A 16,427-nucleotide genomic window follows, 5' to 3' on the forward strand; every position below is an offset into this window, starting at 1 on the left:
AGCAGGCAGACACGGGGGCCAGAAACAACTCTGCTTTATTGCATGTGCGCGAGAGTACACTGCAAGCCTCCTCGCGGGCGGGTCATAATATAAAACCTAATCACGTGACTACAAGCATCCAATTCCCATACAGCACACTTCCTCCCCTTCTAAATGGCAGAATAACAGACAAAATCCTCCAAGTACCGCGGGCGCTTCCTGATCCGTCCCAGACGGACGGGGCAGCTTGGCGACACAGGCTCGGACACCTCCCGACTCGGTAGAGGTGACACACCAGTAAGACTCGCCCCGTTTTTAACATCAAGAGCCCCAGGCCGACAAGCTTGTTCGTTTTCCTCGGGCAGGACTGATTCAGGTAAACACCCCGAGTCCGCAAGCCCAGTCGGCGCCGGCACGTCTGACCTTGGCGATTCAACAGAAATCAGAGGTGGGGGCACCACTTGCCCCATCTCCATGTCACTTGGCACGGTGGTGATGCTGAACAGCGATCATTAATTTGGTCCGCGTGCTGTTTCCACACTTTCCCATCATCAGTTTTAACCAAGCAGTTGACTGGCCCGAGTACCACGGAGACCACTGCCGGCACCCATTTCCAATCGTGGCAATAATCACGCACCATTACCCGCTGCCCTACTTCAAAAGTGCGCACCCGCGTTGGACGCGATACTGCCCCAGGCACCGACCTCCCAGGCCTCAGCAAATCCAGTCTATATCTCAATGCACGCCCATACAGATGCATCGCAGGTGCATCACCGGTGGTTGGATGAACAGCATTCCTATAACACAGCAAGAACACATCAACCATTGCTTGCATAGATGCCCCCTCCCCTCTACGCAACACACGCTTCAACATTTTAACAAACGATTCAGCCTGGCCATTCGTTGCCGGATGGTATGGTGCTGACTTTAGATGTTTTACACCGTTCCGCACCATGAAATTAACAAAAACACCAGCAACAAACTGTGGACCATTATCAGACACCAGCACTTCGGGTATTCCTTTGTTTGCAAAGATCGATCGCAGCTTTTCAACTGTGTTTTCCGCCGTCGTGCAGTGCATGACCACAACCTCTGGCCACTTGGAGAACGCATCAACAACATCCAAAAACATCTTGCCCTTAAAAGGACCAGCAATAGCAACATGGATTCTCTGCCATGGCCTGTCCGAGATAGACCATAAGCACGACACCCGCCGCGGGTTGTCGGCATCTGACTGACATGTAGTGCAATGCTTAATCATCTGCTCAATTTCCTTGTCCAGACCCGGCCACCACAAGAGGCTACGGGCTAGACTTTTGGTTTTAACGATGCCGAGGTGACTGGCATGCAGCTCCTCCCGACAACGTCGCCTGAACTTCAGGGGAATCACCGTTCTCATACCCCACATAATACACCTTTGAGCCAATGACAGCTCTGACGCTTTAGACGCAAACGGTTGATATTTAGGTGTCGAAGGCAGGTCGTTCCATTTCCCAGTGGAGATCGCTTGTACGACCCCTGCGAGCACAGGGTCGTGGGCTGATTCAACAGCCACCTGCTTAGCCGTGATCGGCCCACACTGGATTTGGCTCAATGTAAACACATCAACATGATCGGATGATTCAGACGAAGGTGGGTCCCCCTTGCAAGGCAAGCGAGAGAGACCGTCGCAGTTGGCATGCTTCTCGGTGCCCCGGAACTGGATATCGTAGCTGTAGGCAGCAAGGAACAGACACCATCATTGTATCCGCGCCGCCGCCGCTACCGGGACACCTCACTATGGTTCCAGGATGAATTGGAGTGGCTTGTGATCAGTCTGCATGGTGAAATGATGGCCAAGCAGGTGTTGATGAAACTTCCTCACTCCCCAGACGAGGCTGAGAGCCTCCCGCTCGATCTGGGCATATTTCTGCTCTGCTGCTGACAGGGTGCGGGATGCAAAACAAACAGGTCGTTCGGACCCATCGTCCATCTTGTGTGACAGCACCGTTCCGATGCGGTACGCGTAGCTGTCGCATGCTAACAAGAGCGGACGGTTATGCTCGTAGTGGACGAGAACCGTGTCCTCTGTGAGTAGCAGCTTGACACGGTCGAACGCTGCCTCGTGGTCGGACCTCCATGCCCAGCATTCCTTCTTGAGCAGCCGTGTTAACGGGGCCAACTCAGAGCTCGGACTGCTTACGAATCTCTGATAATACTGCGCCATACCAATAAAAGAACGAAGCTGAGTCTTGTCCCGTGGTGGTGGCATGTGCTGGATCGCCTCCACCTTCTGTGGGCCTTTCAACAGCCCCTCTGGCGTGATGATGTGCACAAGGTCATCCTATCATTGTTTGAAGAACGCACACTTGTCCCTGTTCAAGCGTAGCCCACAAGCCTCCAACTTCGTCAGCACTTTGTCAATGTTGTCGAGGTACTCCCCCGCTGTTTTCCCTGCGATGAGCACGTCATCCAGGTAGGTCTGAGCGGGCAGGCCAACACAAACCTGATCCATCGCTTTCTGCCACAGGGCGGGGGCCGAAGCAATCCCAAAACAGAGCCGGGTGTATTGATAGAGTCCTTGACATGTGTTGATCGTCAGAAGGTCACTACTCCCGGGGTCCATCTCCAGATGAAAATATGCATCTCGCAGATCGCGTTTCGTAAAGAATTTACTCCCTGCCAACCGAGCATATATCTCATCGATTGATGGAAGTGGGTACTGCTCGATACTAAAACCTGGGTTGACCGTGGCCTTGAAGTGTCCGCATAATCGAACATCACCATTCCGCTTCAGCACCGTGACGACTGGAGTGGCCCAGTCCGAGTATGGCACCCGTTCGATAACCCCACAGGCCTCGTCTGTCCAACTCAACTTTCACCTTGTCCCGCAGGGCATATGGAACTGGCCTTTGTTTACAGAACCGCGGCGCCATGCCACCTTTCATGGAAAGCTTGGCTTGGGTGTCCTTGAGTTTCCCAAGCTCATTGCAAAACAGGCCTTGATGCTTTTGAAGAATCTCCTCTAACTGATCTTCTAATCGGCTTGGAATGGTTTGTACCAGGTGAATGGCTGTCCAGTCTAGACTGATGCGGGTCAGCCAGTCCCGACCGAGAAGAGACTGCCCTCCCCCGCACCATATACAGCTTGAGAGCGGTGGTAGGCCACGGAGGTAGGCTGCCATTCCAACCGGCGTTATCTTCTCGCTGGTATATGTGTACAGCGTGAGGTCTGACCTGATAAGCTTCAGAACGTTCAGCTTATGCGCGGTCTGTTCGCCTATGATCGACACAGCTGCTCCTGCATCAATCTGAAAAATGATCGGCGTTTTGTTGACCTCGACTTCCACCGTCATCGGTCGTGTCGTCGCAGGGCCAATTGAATAGAGACTCATCGTTGGTTGCAGGTCCCGCCCCGGGTCGTCCCACACATCTCCGTCCATGACCTTAACGGTGGCCAACGCCACTTGACACACACGCTTCAGGTGTCCCAGCTTGTTACAATGCAAACACATGCTGTTCTTATACGGGCATACACGCCGAAGGTGCTGACCTCCACACCCCCAACATGCCTGCGTGTTCACCTCGCCACCCGATTGGACGTGTTGCAAAGGCTGGCCACGGTTCGTACCAAAAGTCGTTTGCGCAGCCTGAGGCGCATGGGACATCGCGTTGATCCCCAAGTCACCTGCCATGTTTTGACCGGCGATGGCTCGTACATCCCTGAGGGTCCGTTCGACAGCTGCAGTTTCGACCGCAGCGCTAAACGTGATGTCCTCGAACTTCGTACGCAGTATCGCCTAAACCATTTTTGGGTCTTGCAAACCGGAAATAAATCGATCTTTGAGCCTGGCCGGACGCTCATCCGTTGTGAACTTGCAGGCAACGGACAGATGTTTCACCCTCGCCACGAATTCCGCCACGTTCTCTCCCGGACTCCTTGCTAGGTGATCGAACTCGTACCGTGCTGGCTGCGGTGACTTCGCTGGCGCAGTGTGCGCTTTCATCTTTTGCACAATCGCACGGAACGTCAGCACATCGTGTCTCGGCTTGTCGGGTGCGACCAGATCACCTAACAGCCGGTAGTTGTCTGGCGACAGTGACGCAAGAAGGATCGACTTCCTCGTGCCTTCCTCGCCCACGCCGTTTGCATCGAAATACTCCAACTGCTCCGAAAACAGCTCAAAATCATCGCCGGTGAACACCGGCACTTTGCCGTGAACAATAACTCGATTACTGTCACCCCCATCCATCGTCGCCAACTGTTGTGTCCGAGAAGCAGGCAGACACAGGGGCCAGAAACAACTCCGCTTTATTGCATGCATGCGAGAGTACACTGCGAGCCTCCTAGTGGGCGGGTCATAATATAAAACCCAATCATGTGACTACAAGCATCCAATCCCCATACAGCACACGATGCACTCTTACAGGTTCGAAGTTTCTTTCAGTTCAGGTCACAGTACCGAGAAAAACGTGACGTGACTGCTTGGAGGAGCACAAAATTGGTCCTTCAGTGTTAATATATAGATAATTAATAATATCTTATCAAGCTGTCTCTCCCTCTCTCGCTCAATCGATAGGGCATGACGATAGAAAAGAAACACCTTGGATGATAGCAAAGGAGAGATGTCAGGGACGGGAAAAGCAACAAAAGGCTTGACACGTACTGCCAGAGACTGGGCAACGGAGCCCTGCAATTGCACGCACGTGCCAAAGCGAGCAACAGCTGTGGAAGATGGGAAGAGGGAGAGGGAGAGAGGAGAGGGGGAAACACAAGGAAATTACACACAAGTGGAGGCTATTCAGCTCATCATACCTGCACCACATCAACATCTCCCCAATTTATCAACATTAGGTCAAAGTAAGAAAATGCATAATGTTTTTTTTTCTTTTAATTAAGTGGTTTTTTGTAGTTTTGTGGTATTTTATTATAATTATTATTTTCTTATAATTTTTTTTTGTTCCAGGGGAGGGGGCATGGGCTTGGTTAAAAAAATACACATCAACCACACAACACCCCTTGACGAGACCCCCACCAACACGCACCCTGCACACATGCACACAATCACCCATCAATGCTCAAGCTACCTAAAAGTCCTGCCAACATCCCTATACCCCTCCATCTCAAAAACCTCCTGGTACCTATCTAATTCCAATTTAAACTTATCTACTGTTTTCTTCTGTATCCATCGTGTGCACACCATTCCTCCTCACACACATTGGGTGTCAAAGTGTAATGAATATGAGCATGGGATTATCCATGCTCTTATCCTTTTAAATGCTATACTTCAAGCAAGGAAGCAGCACCTTCCGTTTTTTTCAAATCTTTGGTATGACTCAGCCGGGGTTTGAACTGCCGACCTCCCAGAATCGGAACAGACCCTCTAACCACTACAGAACTGAGTCTGGTGTCTGGCTGGAATTGCATCAATAATGCACCATTTATCAGAAAGGACATCTTGGGTCCCCTGTGCCAGATGCAGATGGGACCCAGGATGTCCCATCTGGTGCACTGGCTTTCTATGTACCAACATTGGCAACTGGTGGACTTTAACTCTTGGTGACGGAAATAGGTTTCGTTACACTTTTGTCAGAAATGGGATGAGATGTGACCACAGGTTATTAATATGTAAACATTGTAAATGCACGATGGATACCTTTTTTAAGAGTGGGAAATATTTATTTCATATATGTTGAAAGATACTTGAATTGGAAATGTAATTTCATTCTATTCCTCGATTAATTCACAAAATATATAAGGAATAAAACTTGTTATTGTGAATATTATTGTTATGGACTTGCGTTCGGTAGGAATCGCAAGGGGTGTTCTCGGATCCACTTCCTGGCCGACGACCCTGAAGCCGACAAACCGCTGATAACTCCATAGCATGACTGATTGATAAACAACCACAGACGCCATCTGAGACGCTTAATTTAGGTTGGGTTCAGCATACAAATCCCGTTTTACCTTCTCGACAAACTAAACATCCCCGATAAGGACTGTGCTTCCTGACATGCCACCTTGATCAAGATATGGCCGACCGTTACCAGAGGTGGACAGGTCGGCTGATGTCTACCCATGACAATGGTGGGGACAAACTCCCTGTTGTGACACCCTATGCTTAACCAAATGGACAGTTTGGAAAAATGTGTTTATAATGATTTGGCAATGAGCATATACAAGCAGTTTCACAATCAAGAAATCCTTATGTTATGCACATAAGCCCCCTTCTCGTCAGTCACTTGGCACAAATATGAATAGGTGCCACGGTCATGGTGTGATGCAATGTGTCTTAAGAGGTGCAAAGGTGAATGTCTGTGGTGTTACATTAAATAGGGTGAGGTGCGACAAATAGTAAACCGTGAAAAGGACAGTTGGCGTAGTCCATTGATTTATTTGTGCGTCTAAAGGGGATGAGGTAGAATAGGCATAGAAGAGAAAGATCGCACAAGTCGGTCTGTTTGGATGACACGCCCAGGAACGATCCACTAGATCGGCCTATCTGCCTGGCACTGATATCGCTCGTTCGCACTTGCTCTCCAACTACCAGCTTGCTCTCGCAGATTCCCAGATGTGCGCTATTCTGGGCTCTGGTTTGGACTTTTATAGGCCCCGGTTTGCTCTCTTCCACCTATGGACACCGTTTGATCCGCTCACCTTCCTATTGGACGACCCTCTGATACGATCCAAGCCATTGGATGCCAGGGGCTTGGCGGTGTCTGCAATTTCTCCGAAATTAGCATAATGGGTTTGAGGGTGATAAAAACAATAATAAAATATCGATAATTAGAGCTTGATATTAAAATAAATATATTGTTATAAATCTGTAATAGAAAATGATAAATATAAGGCACCAACCAGTTGGATCGGGAATATAAGTTCAGTACAACTGGAATATGGGTCTAAGAAAAATGTCTAGATGTATTCACTAAGCTCTAATCGCTTCAAGATAATATATTTTCTCAGTCTGGGAGAAGCAGACTGACTTTTTACTTTAGAAATTCATCAAAATGTCCATTGGAGTTGATAGTTTGACGTCATTCTAGCATTCTGTGCGTTTTTCTGTGCCGGGAGAGGATCAACACGTCTGGATTTGAAATATGTGTTACAACCAGGTCAAGCTGGGGCTGCACAAAGGCTGAAGATATGCTTCATTTGGGGAATGTCAAGACCTGACAAAGTTGGCAGCTGCAGATAAGCTCCAACTCAGGAATATCAAGACCTGACAAACTGTGACGCCAGCGTTTGGAAATTAAAAAAAAAAAATACTATGTTTGACTGGATTCTATATAAAGGACTTAACCCTTATCATGTTTTTCAGAGATCTGGTACAAGTCTGTATTCCGATCACTCCTCTGCGCATATGTATGTGTTTGTATGTATTTGTTTATGTTGTTTGTTAAATAAATGTTCAAATGTACAGGATGAATTAGAAATTTCTTCTACAGCGGCATGGCTGGTTACGAGACATGGCATCATGCCTCTGTGGTTTTCCCCGTTCCATGCCATGGAGCATCCTGTCGCTACTTTCTTGACATTGCCTTTATAGCTGGTTGGGCTTCTTCAGCCCCACAAAGTGCTCTTTTGTTGCCTTTTCTCACCGTCGCACAGTCTGTTCTGCGCTGTCTGAAGCGCCGTGTTGGATTAATCCCATGATGAAAGTGGCCTGGTTTTTGTAGTGTGCAAAGTGTGTTGTAACGTGTATGTGGATGTGCTGTCGAGATGTGGAGCGAGATAGAGAGAGATGGATAGATAAAGAGAGGTAAACAGAGAAGAAAAGGATCACAATGGGGTTTGATTCGACTACAAACACAGCACATGTTCTCCTCCCTACTGAACATGGGGGGAATCTGGTGTTGGCTTAATGGTTTCGGTAGTTGGCTTAGCATCTTTGGGTTCTGAGTTTGAGCTCCTGTCAGCCATTGAATTAACACCACGTGTGGTTGACTCACACTGTAATCCTTCCCGAGGTCGGTGAAATGAGTACAAGTGCACTGGTAACAGAGGGCACTGCATCAGCTTCTATTCAGAATTTTCCTGCTCTGCGATTACCTTCATGAGCGTGTGTCTCGTTATCGGCTGCCCGTGGTCTGTGGGCGGTGCTATCTTCCAGGCCATCCTGTCATGTGGGGTGGGGTGGGACAGGGCTCCGCAGCTCACTATTATGCCATGGCTTGCAGGCCGTCAGCCAAACAGTCCGTGTTGATTCCTTTGAAGTGCTGTGTGCCACAAATCCTCTTCTTGGCCGTGCCTGTACGACAGGTTTTATACCATACTATCTTACCCAGTTGTGCTCCATTGTTTACAATCGCTGCCTCATCAGTGCACATATTACATACGACCTACTTCTGACAGATATTTAACCGACTCAAACAAATGGTCCATGGACCCCCCCTCCCCCTATTGTAAGCACAATCTATCTATGGACCTGCCACCCCCCCCCCCAATTTTGCATGTAACAAAATGAAACACATGACAAGAATGATTTTTGTTTTATAACACAGAGTTGTTTTTGCTGCAGTTGTCGTGGCTGGTTGTTTGTGTGCTCCTTCCATGTACCTTTATATTTATATATATATATATATATATATATTTTTTTTTATTTCTTGAAGTATTACTATGTATAATTTTGTGTGCTCCTTCCATGTCTATCACGCTTTAGTCTGAACCTAAATGTGTCCCCGCTGTCATACCGTTGGAGCCGTTACATTAAAGTTCCAGTTTCCGCTTCTTATTCTTCCATTCCGGAAAGACAGGTATTTAAAACGGGAATTTTTTTTGTTCCAAGTAAATCGATTATTCACTTTCCAACTAAATAAATCGATTATTAGCTTTCCAACGGTACCATTTTTATTATCGTCAGTGTGACGGACAGCGGAAGGAAGGAACGGACACTTCTCCTTTTAATAAATAATAGATAGATGTTGTACACAAGTATATTGAACCAAGTCTCAGAGCCTTTTTAGGTGAACATGATGACACAAGAAGATGTGCCGGTTGCCATTTTTGTTGGATGCAAGTTGTAAAATGCAGTAAATTTTGGTGCCTTGCAGGGAGCAAATCTTGCGTGTAAAAGAGGATGAAAACATTCCTTTCCTGTTGGTTGGAAACAAGTCAGACTTGGAGGAAAAGAGACAGGTGTCCGTAGACGAAGCTCATAACCGTGCCGGGCAGTGGGGTGTCAGCTATGTGGAAACCTCTGCTAAGACGCGTGCAAATGTGGACAAGGTATGTGACTGGTGAATGACCGTTCACATTACTGTTGAGAAAATGTTTTCTTTTTCCATTTGTCTTGTTCCTGCCCTTTATCACAGAAGTATTTTACATGAGGCTTAATCTTGCTTATGCTTCACCCCCTTCCATAATAAATATAAAATGTATAAAACAAGCATCTGTTATTGAAATGATGCATCATTCCATAATTTTATCAATATGTCTTAATAGTGCATTTTTTTTTTTATCTTGTCATCTACGATAAATGGAAGAGGTGTGTGTGTGTGTGTGTGTGTGTGTGTGTGTGTGTGTGTGTGTGTGTGTGTGTGTGTGTGTGTGTGTGTGTGTGTGTGTTTTTTGTGGAGTTCTACTAGAGTGTTCTGATGTGGAATATGATGCACCCAAATGATCGTTATGACCTCCTGAGTTTATTAGGCTAATTAACAACAAAAATCCATTGGAATTTCCATGTTGTAAACACACACCATGTTAAGGTATTTGAAGCAGCTGAATACGTCCTTCTTCCATGGCATGGCATCCTAATTATAAAATAAAATAAAAATGATAACATTGTCGCAAAGCATATATTAATTAATAATAATAATACGAACAACAATAATAATATTCGTAGCATTTGGCAATAATAATGACGAACATATCCCCGCGCTGGCCCCAAACACATCTGGGCTTGGTGAAAGGCAAGCTAATGCTCAAGCAGTGCAGCAGGTGGGTATGCAACATGGTTGTGAAGACCAATTAAAATTTGGTCCATCGGACCAATGGGCCCACGAGTTCCTTAAATGAATTTTGACAATGGCGGACCCTCCATTGCTTTTCCACCCTGCCATTCCCCTCCATTTACTATCGTATGTCCTTTTTTTAATCCATTTTTTTCTTTGCCCACCTATTCCACCACCCTTTTGTCACTCTCTTAGTTTATCACTCTCCATTGTTTATTTCTTTCATGAGCTTTGACACAGATAGAGAGAGAGAGAGAGATAGAGAGATAGAGAGATAGAGAGATAGAGAAATAGAGAGATGGAGAGAACACGAGAACACGAATAATGATGGAGTGCTCACCACATAGTGTTGCTCTCATGTGAAGCTGCACTTTCTAACAGCACTTGTACAATTTGCAAGTTTATGGACAGAACACTCATATTTGACAGTCAAAGATATATTTTTACCCCCCCCCCCCCCCAATTTGATCATGGAATGTAGGCATTGCTGCTTCTTGGCAGTTCTTGGTGTCCATCCAAAGTTTTCTTGAGAAGATGGTGGTGGACCTTCTCTTCAAACCGTTGCAGCTGCCTCAGTGATTGTTCGCATGAAATAGCATTTCAGGGATTTTGTGCAGCTTTGATGAAAGTTTAGTGATTTTTGGATGTACATACATTGTTTAAGTTTGGATGTTGTGTGTCCCACATGATGCTGCAAAGTTAACGCACTTGCCCTTTGAGCTCTCTGGACTGGGTTCAAACTCCAACCCGAATATAAACTCCAGAATCAGTGCAGGGCGATGGATCAACAAATGTGCCATCCCATCTGTTAGCATTTGTGAGTGGATGTTGAAAATTCCTTGGTATTTTTCATCAATGTAAATGAGGTATTGCCAGCAGCCTAAAATTAAAAATTCCTGCCCTAACTGGCTTCTGTGGAGGAAGTGACAAACCATCCAGTATAATCTTTGGCATGAGGTGACTTCGACAGCACAGATGCACTGTCCACATCGTATGGATACAAGAGACAATAGGATGTGTAATCATGAAGTGGAACTGGAAGGTGGCATTATTGCCAACATGATATTGCTGTTGCTTTTTAAAAAAAGTATTTTAATGGTACAGGTTATTAAGCAGGTCAGGTCAGATTAGATCTGTGACTAGCTGCAGGTACCATGTAAACCGGTACTAACTTGTTCCATGGTCAGGTTGTCGGCAACTAAACCGTCTCCCCCACCAGGTTTTATGGTGAGGAGGGTGTTTGGATATGTACACCCAGCAGGATTAAAAACAAAACTTGTCAAAGGGTGGAAGAGCTCCTTGTGAGCCAACGGCCATCCATATCTAGTGACCAACTGTGTCTGCGGACGTCCTCCTGCAGTTGGGTTACTTTTTATGAGGAAGTTGGGGGCAAGATTTGCACTCCGGCCACCGTAAAACCCTTCATTCCACAAAACCTACAAAAGGCATTAAAAAAAAACATCTAAAAACCCACTCCATGGGAGAATCTCCTGTGCAGCAGCCCTTCACAAGGCAGCTCACCGGATAACGGGATTGGGGCAAAGCCTTCGGGACCCCCAATCTTTGATAGGAGGGAAACCACGTGGTAACCTTCCCAGGTCAGATTGCGGAAGTGTGCGTCGGGGTGATGCTGAGGTGTCGTCCACCAGAAGGCGGTCTCCTTGGGTTAACCTGAGGTGGTCCCTTCGGGTGGGTGCCTGGAATGTCCCATCCCAAAGATAGAATGATCACCTGTCTCTGTTATCATCTGAGCTCAAGCGTTTGGACATCGGTATTGCAGCACTCCCTGAGGTTTGGAGACCGCATTGTGGCGAGATCATGGCGAGTGGTTACACCGACTATTGGTCTGGTCGCTCTGATGGTTACCATGCCCAAAGAGTTACTGCAGCTTTGTCCAATAAGCTAACTCCAATGATAACTGAGGTAACACCCTTCAACGGGCGTATTATGAGACGAAGGATTCATCACTCCTTGGGTGTCATTTCCCTGGTCTCTGTGTAGGTTCCAACTGAGGCCAGTGATCTCACTGTGAATGACGCATTCTTTGCCCCGCTCATGTCTGTGGTTGATCAGTTCCCCAGGCAAGGTACTCTTCTAGTCTTGGGGGATTTCAATGCATCGAATGGAACTGCTAGGGATGATTATGAGACATGTGTTGGTCTTCATGGGCCTGGAACTGTGAACCAGAATAGCACGAAGTTCCTTGACTTTGCAAGAAGTCATGGACTTAGGGTGACTGTTCATGGTTTCAGCGCGCACAGGCTCATCGGTGGACTTGGTATTCCAAGTGGTGTGGCAAAGGAGATTAACCATGTGCTTGTTGATGGTCGCTGGAGGATGGGCAGAACCGCAGGGTCTAACGGAGTGCTCAGTTCGTCAATACTGACCACAGCCTTGTTGTAGCAACTCTGCAGTTGCAGCTTACATCCAGGAGAATGGTACCATCCCAGCTGAGGCTGGATGTTGGCAAGCTCGAGGATGAGGGGGTAGCTGAGGAGTTTGCGTCCCAGCTGAGTGGAGATTTGGGGGGTCTGGGTGCTTTGGGGGATCCTGAAGAGTTGTGGAGTGCCTTCAAGACCACCGTCCTCAATGTTGCCGGAAGATGTCTTGGAACTAACCATAGGGCGAAGAAGAATTTTGTCTCTCAAGGGATGCTGGATACCATTGACCAGAGTCGCAGGGCCATGCTGAATGGCAGAGCTGAGTGTTCAGGGAGCTGAGGCGTCAAACTGGACGTGCGTGCGTCAAACTGAAGGGTGGAAAAGGAGGCCGATGTGCGAGGAATCTATGAGGGATAGAGCATTACCTGTGGTCAGGTGATTCTCATCCTGCTTACAGGGGAATTTGTGCATTGCATTCCTCCAAGCCCATCCCTCGGTGTACTGTGCCGAGAACAGAGGGTCGTGGGCTCTTGACAAAGGAGTCTGAAGTGAAGGCCCTCTGGGCTGGTTACTTTGAGCGGCTGTACCTGGCTGATCCACCAGCTGTCGTGTTGGATGTCAGGAGTGTTACTATCCCTATTTCTGACCCTCCAATCAACTGTGGTCCACCTCGTTTGTGGAAACACAGGCTGCGGTGAACCGGTTGAAACGGGGTAAAGCTCCAGGGATCTGTGTCATTCCTGCTGAAATCTCAAGGCTGGTGGAAATGCTGCACTCGTGTCATTGCATGCAGTTCTGTGATTTGTCTGGAACACAGGCATCATCCCAACTGACTGGAAGAGGGGCCTTGTTGTCCCTCTCTCAAAAGGGAAGGGTGATCACCAAGACTGCAGCAACTACTGAGGTGTGACGCTGCTCTCAGTGCCGGGCAAGGTCTTTGCTTGGATAATTGTTGATCGGGTTCACCACCATCTGCTTGAGCACCAGTGTCCAGAGCAGTCAGGCTTTACACCAAATAGGTCAACGATTGACCGTATCCTTGCTCTTCAGGTCCTCACCGAATGCAGACGAGAGTTTCGGCAGGGGCTGCTTGCAGCCTAAGTTGATCTCTGCAAAGCATTTGATTCAGTGATTCAGGATGCCCTCTGGAGGATTCTTGGTCTTCAGGGGTGCCACCAAAACTGATTGATCTGATTTCTGAACTATACTGTGGAACTGAGAGTGCTGTGAGATGTGGTGATACCATCACTGACTTATTTCCAGTTGTTACTGGAGTTCATCAGGAGTGTGTTCTGGCCCACACTTTTCAGCACTTGTATGGACTGGATTCTGGGGAGGATGCTGGAGAGATCACGCTGTGGTGCATCATTTGGGAATGTCAAGATCTCTGACCTTGATTTGCACATGATGCAGTCATCTTTGTGGAGACTCCAGATATATTTTGGGGGGCCCTCGTGGTGCTGAATGAGGAGTCAGAGCTGCTGGGATTACAGGTTTCCTGGGTCAAAACTAAGATCCAGGCTTTCATTGACATCTTGGATGCTGCTAACCTGTCTGTACCTGTTTGTGGTAAGGATGCTGAGGTCACGGAGAGATTCACTTAACTTGGCAGTGATAATCATGTCTCTGCTGGCTTTAAGCCAGAGGATAACAGACGTCTGGGTCGGGCCTGGGGAGTCATGGGTTCACTGGATCATGGGGTGTGGCGCTGCTGGTACCTGTGCTGGAGGACCAAAGTCCGAGTCTTCAGGTCCATGGTGCTTCCCACTCTTGCTCTATGGATGTGAGACTTGGAATCTGACCAGGGATCTGAGACAGAAACTTAATTCCCTTGGTACCAGAGGTCTCTTCGGAGAATCCTTGGCTATCGCTGTTTGGACTTTGTGTCCAACGAGTGGTTGCTGAGAGAGACTCAAATGAGATTTGTTACCTGCGTAGTCCGTGAGCGTCAGCTGTGGCTGTATGGACATGTGGCTCGTTTTCCTGACGCTGATCCTGCTCACCAAATTCTCTCAGCGAGGGAGCTTCATGAGTGGAGGAGGCCAATGGGCCGACCACATTCCTCGTGGTTGCAGCAGGTTGATCGGCATCTCGAGGAGATGAAGATGGGCCAGGCATCTGTCTGGGGGATGGCCAGATGGAGGCCTCTGGAGTACTGGTGGAAAGTGGACGCAGCGAAGCTCCTCTGTCACATGCTCCCATACCTGACCTGACCTGTTATTCAGGTGGTAGGTGTTCAAGTAGGGAGAGTGAGTTGCTGTCATGAATTCTGGTGATGGCATCCCCTGCATCCACACAGAGGTAAGGCAGGGTATTCATGTTGATCTGAGATGGTGGTGATCTGATTAAGAGAGTAGGTCTGCCCTGGATGGAGCCGAGTATTACATCTCGTTCGGAACACTTCCATTCGGGTGCACCTTTTTAGGGGAGATCTTGAAGGTTCAGAAGGTGAGTCAATCATCCCGTAGTGTAACCAGCCTCTGTCTTGCTTTTTTGCTGGATTTGCACCCACACCATCTTTGATGCCAGTCCAGTATCTTTACCACCAGGCCATCATTGGAGAAATAAGTTGTGAGTTACATTTTTTTGTTTTTCTTCCAAGTACAAACTCTGATGAAGTTGAAATGATGCTGTTGAAAGAATTGATGCATTTAAGTTAGTATGTGATTGTGCATAATAATTGTTTTCCAGGTGTTTTTTGATCTGATGAGAGAAATTCGTGCTCGGAAGATGGAGCTAAACAAAGAGAATGGGAAAAAGAAGAAGAATAAAAGTTTGGGAAAGAGGATAAGAGAACGCTGCATGATTCTTTAAGTTGCCTCTTTCCTCAACTCATACACCACATGATCTAACTTGTTTTTTTATTTCCACATTTTTATTCTGTACAGGATTCTGCCACATTTATCCCTTTGTACATACAACGGTTACTGATTCTTCATAAAAAGGTAATTGTTTATTAATGGTTTGTTCCCTGTGGCTGTACAAAAAGTGTATTATTTTAAATGTACCAAGTCATTGGAACATTATTGCATTGTACATACGGTCGACTAACTTCGAGCGTTTCAACCTCGGTGCCAAATGTACCTGGTAATTCGTAATCTCCCGATGACATCCGACAACATCACTCTTATTTGATGCACTTTTCCTGGTTTGTGTTTATCTCGATGACATATTACCGTGGTTTATCTTGTTGGTTATTTGATGGTTATTACATTGCACTGTAAAGTGTAATAGTACGTCGTGTGTTTTACAGTCCACAAAGAAATGAAAAAAAAAATTAACTTTTTTTTGTTTTTGTGGTGTAATAGTGATTTATTAAATGATTATACCAAATTTGTTTTCTTCCGGATATTTCACCAATGTTTGCTCGAAAGGTTTTTTTTTAATTAGGGTACCCTGTGAGTATTATTATTATTTTTTTTTCTGGCAAACAATCTGTCCATTCGGACGGGTTAATTCCCCCACTTCTGATTTATGGCTTGTGATACCAGGTTCCTCCAGGTCACCAATACTATGCATATTTACATACAGAGAATTGGGGTCCACCTCCCACCCCCACTCGGAACCCTTGGGGCTATGATTTTATTTTATTTTATTAACTGCCTAAAACCAACACCCAAAGTGTAACAATCAGTTTTCAACTCATTCAATTCAGTGGTTCAGGAATGTATCGAAGTCAAACAAACAGACACTTCTCAAATTGTATATAATATTAGCAGAAACCAATGAAATCACAGGTGTGATATCTTGACACAACTGAAGGTAAAGTGAAATTGAGGTGTAACAACTAAGACTGCACAAATTTATCTTTAGAAACTAAGATTTTGGTTGCATATTTCTTCTGCTTTGAAACGATGTCAAGCTTGTTTGCTCATGGTGTTGAACAAAATGGATATTGAAAAAAAAACAACTTGGGGCTTGCAGTTCCAAAGCTGTGCGAGAACCACCGAGGCATATGGTCAAACACCGTTGAGCATGAAGACAAAGTATACCTATATACGCAATGTATATCTTATAATCTCATCTGCACGGAAGTAAAATGGCTGATTTGTAAGGGGTGGAATGCGTGTTTTTTTGCTGGAAAACACCCCCCCCCTTAATGAAGGTTTACATAAGTCATAATACCTACTGCAA

The 16,427-nt window shown here is 46.6% G+C and overlaps 2 protein-coding genes across 4 annotated transcripts in view; one reads left to right on the plus strand and one right to left on the minus strand.

Moving 5' to 3' along the window:
- LOC147027469 (ras-related protein Ral-A) overlaps positions 1–15,626 on the plus strand; it is a 52,249-nt gene extending 36,623 nt beyond the window's left edge. For all 3 annotated transcript variants that reach the window (XM_085876919.1, XM_085876916.1, XM_085876917.1), the window contains 2 exons: positions 9,013–9,187; positions 14,985–15,626. In XM_085876919.1, the coding sequence (XP_085733045.1) occupies positions 9,013–9,187; positions 14,985–15,107 (298 nt within the window). In that variant the 3' untranslated portion in view covers positions 15,108–15,626. The remainder of the gene's footprint in view (positions 1–9,012; positions 9,188–14,984) is intronic.
- Positions 1,895–16,427, minus strand: part of LOC147027470 (uncharacterized) — a 97,003-nt gene continuing 82,470 nt past the window's right edge. The window contains exon 2 of the mRNA XM_085876915.1: positions 1,895–4,684. Within this exon, the coding sequence (XP_085733041.1) occupies positions 2,739–3,653 (915 nt within the window). The 5' untranslated portion in view covers positions 3,654–4,684 and the 3' untranslated portion in view covers positions 1,895–2,738. The remainder of the gene's footprint in view (positions 4,685–16,427) is intronic.

Source organism: Eptatretus burgeri, chromosome 4, assembly GCF_056783735.1.
Source record: "Eptatretus burgeri isolate ZD-2024b chromosome 4, Ebu_testis_v1, whole genome shotgun sequence".
Lineage (NCBI taxonomy): Eukaryota > Metazoa > Chordata > Myxini > Myxiniformes > Myxinidae > Eptatretus > Eptatretus burgeri.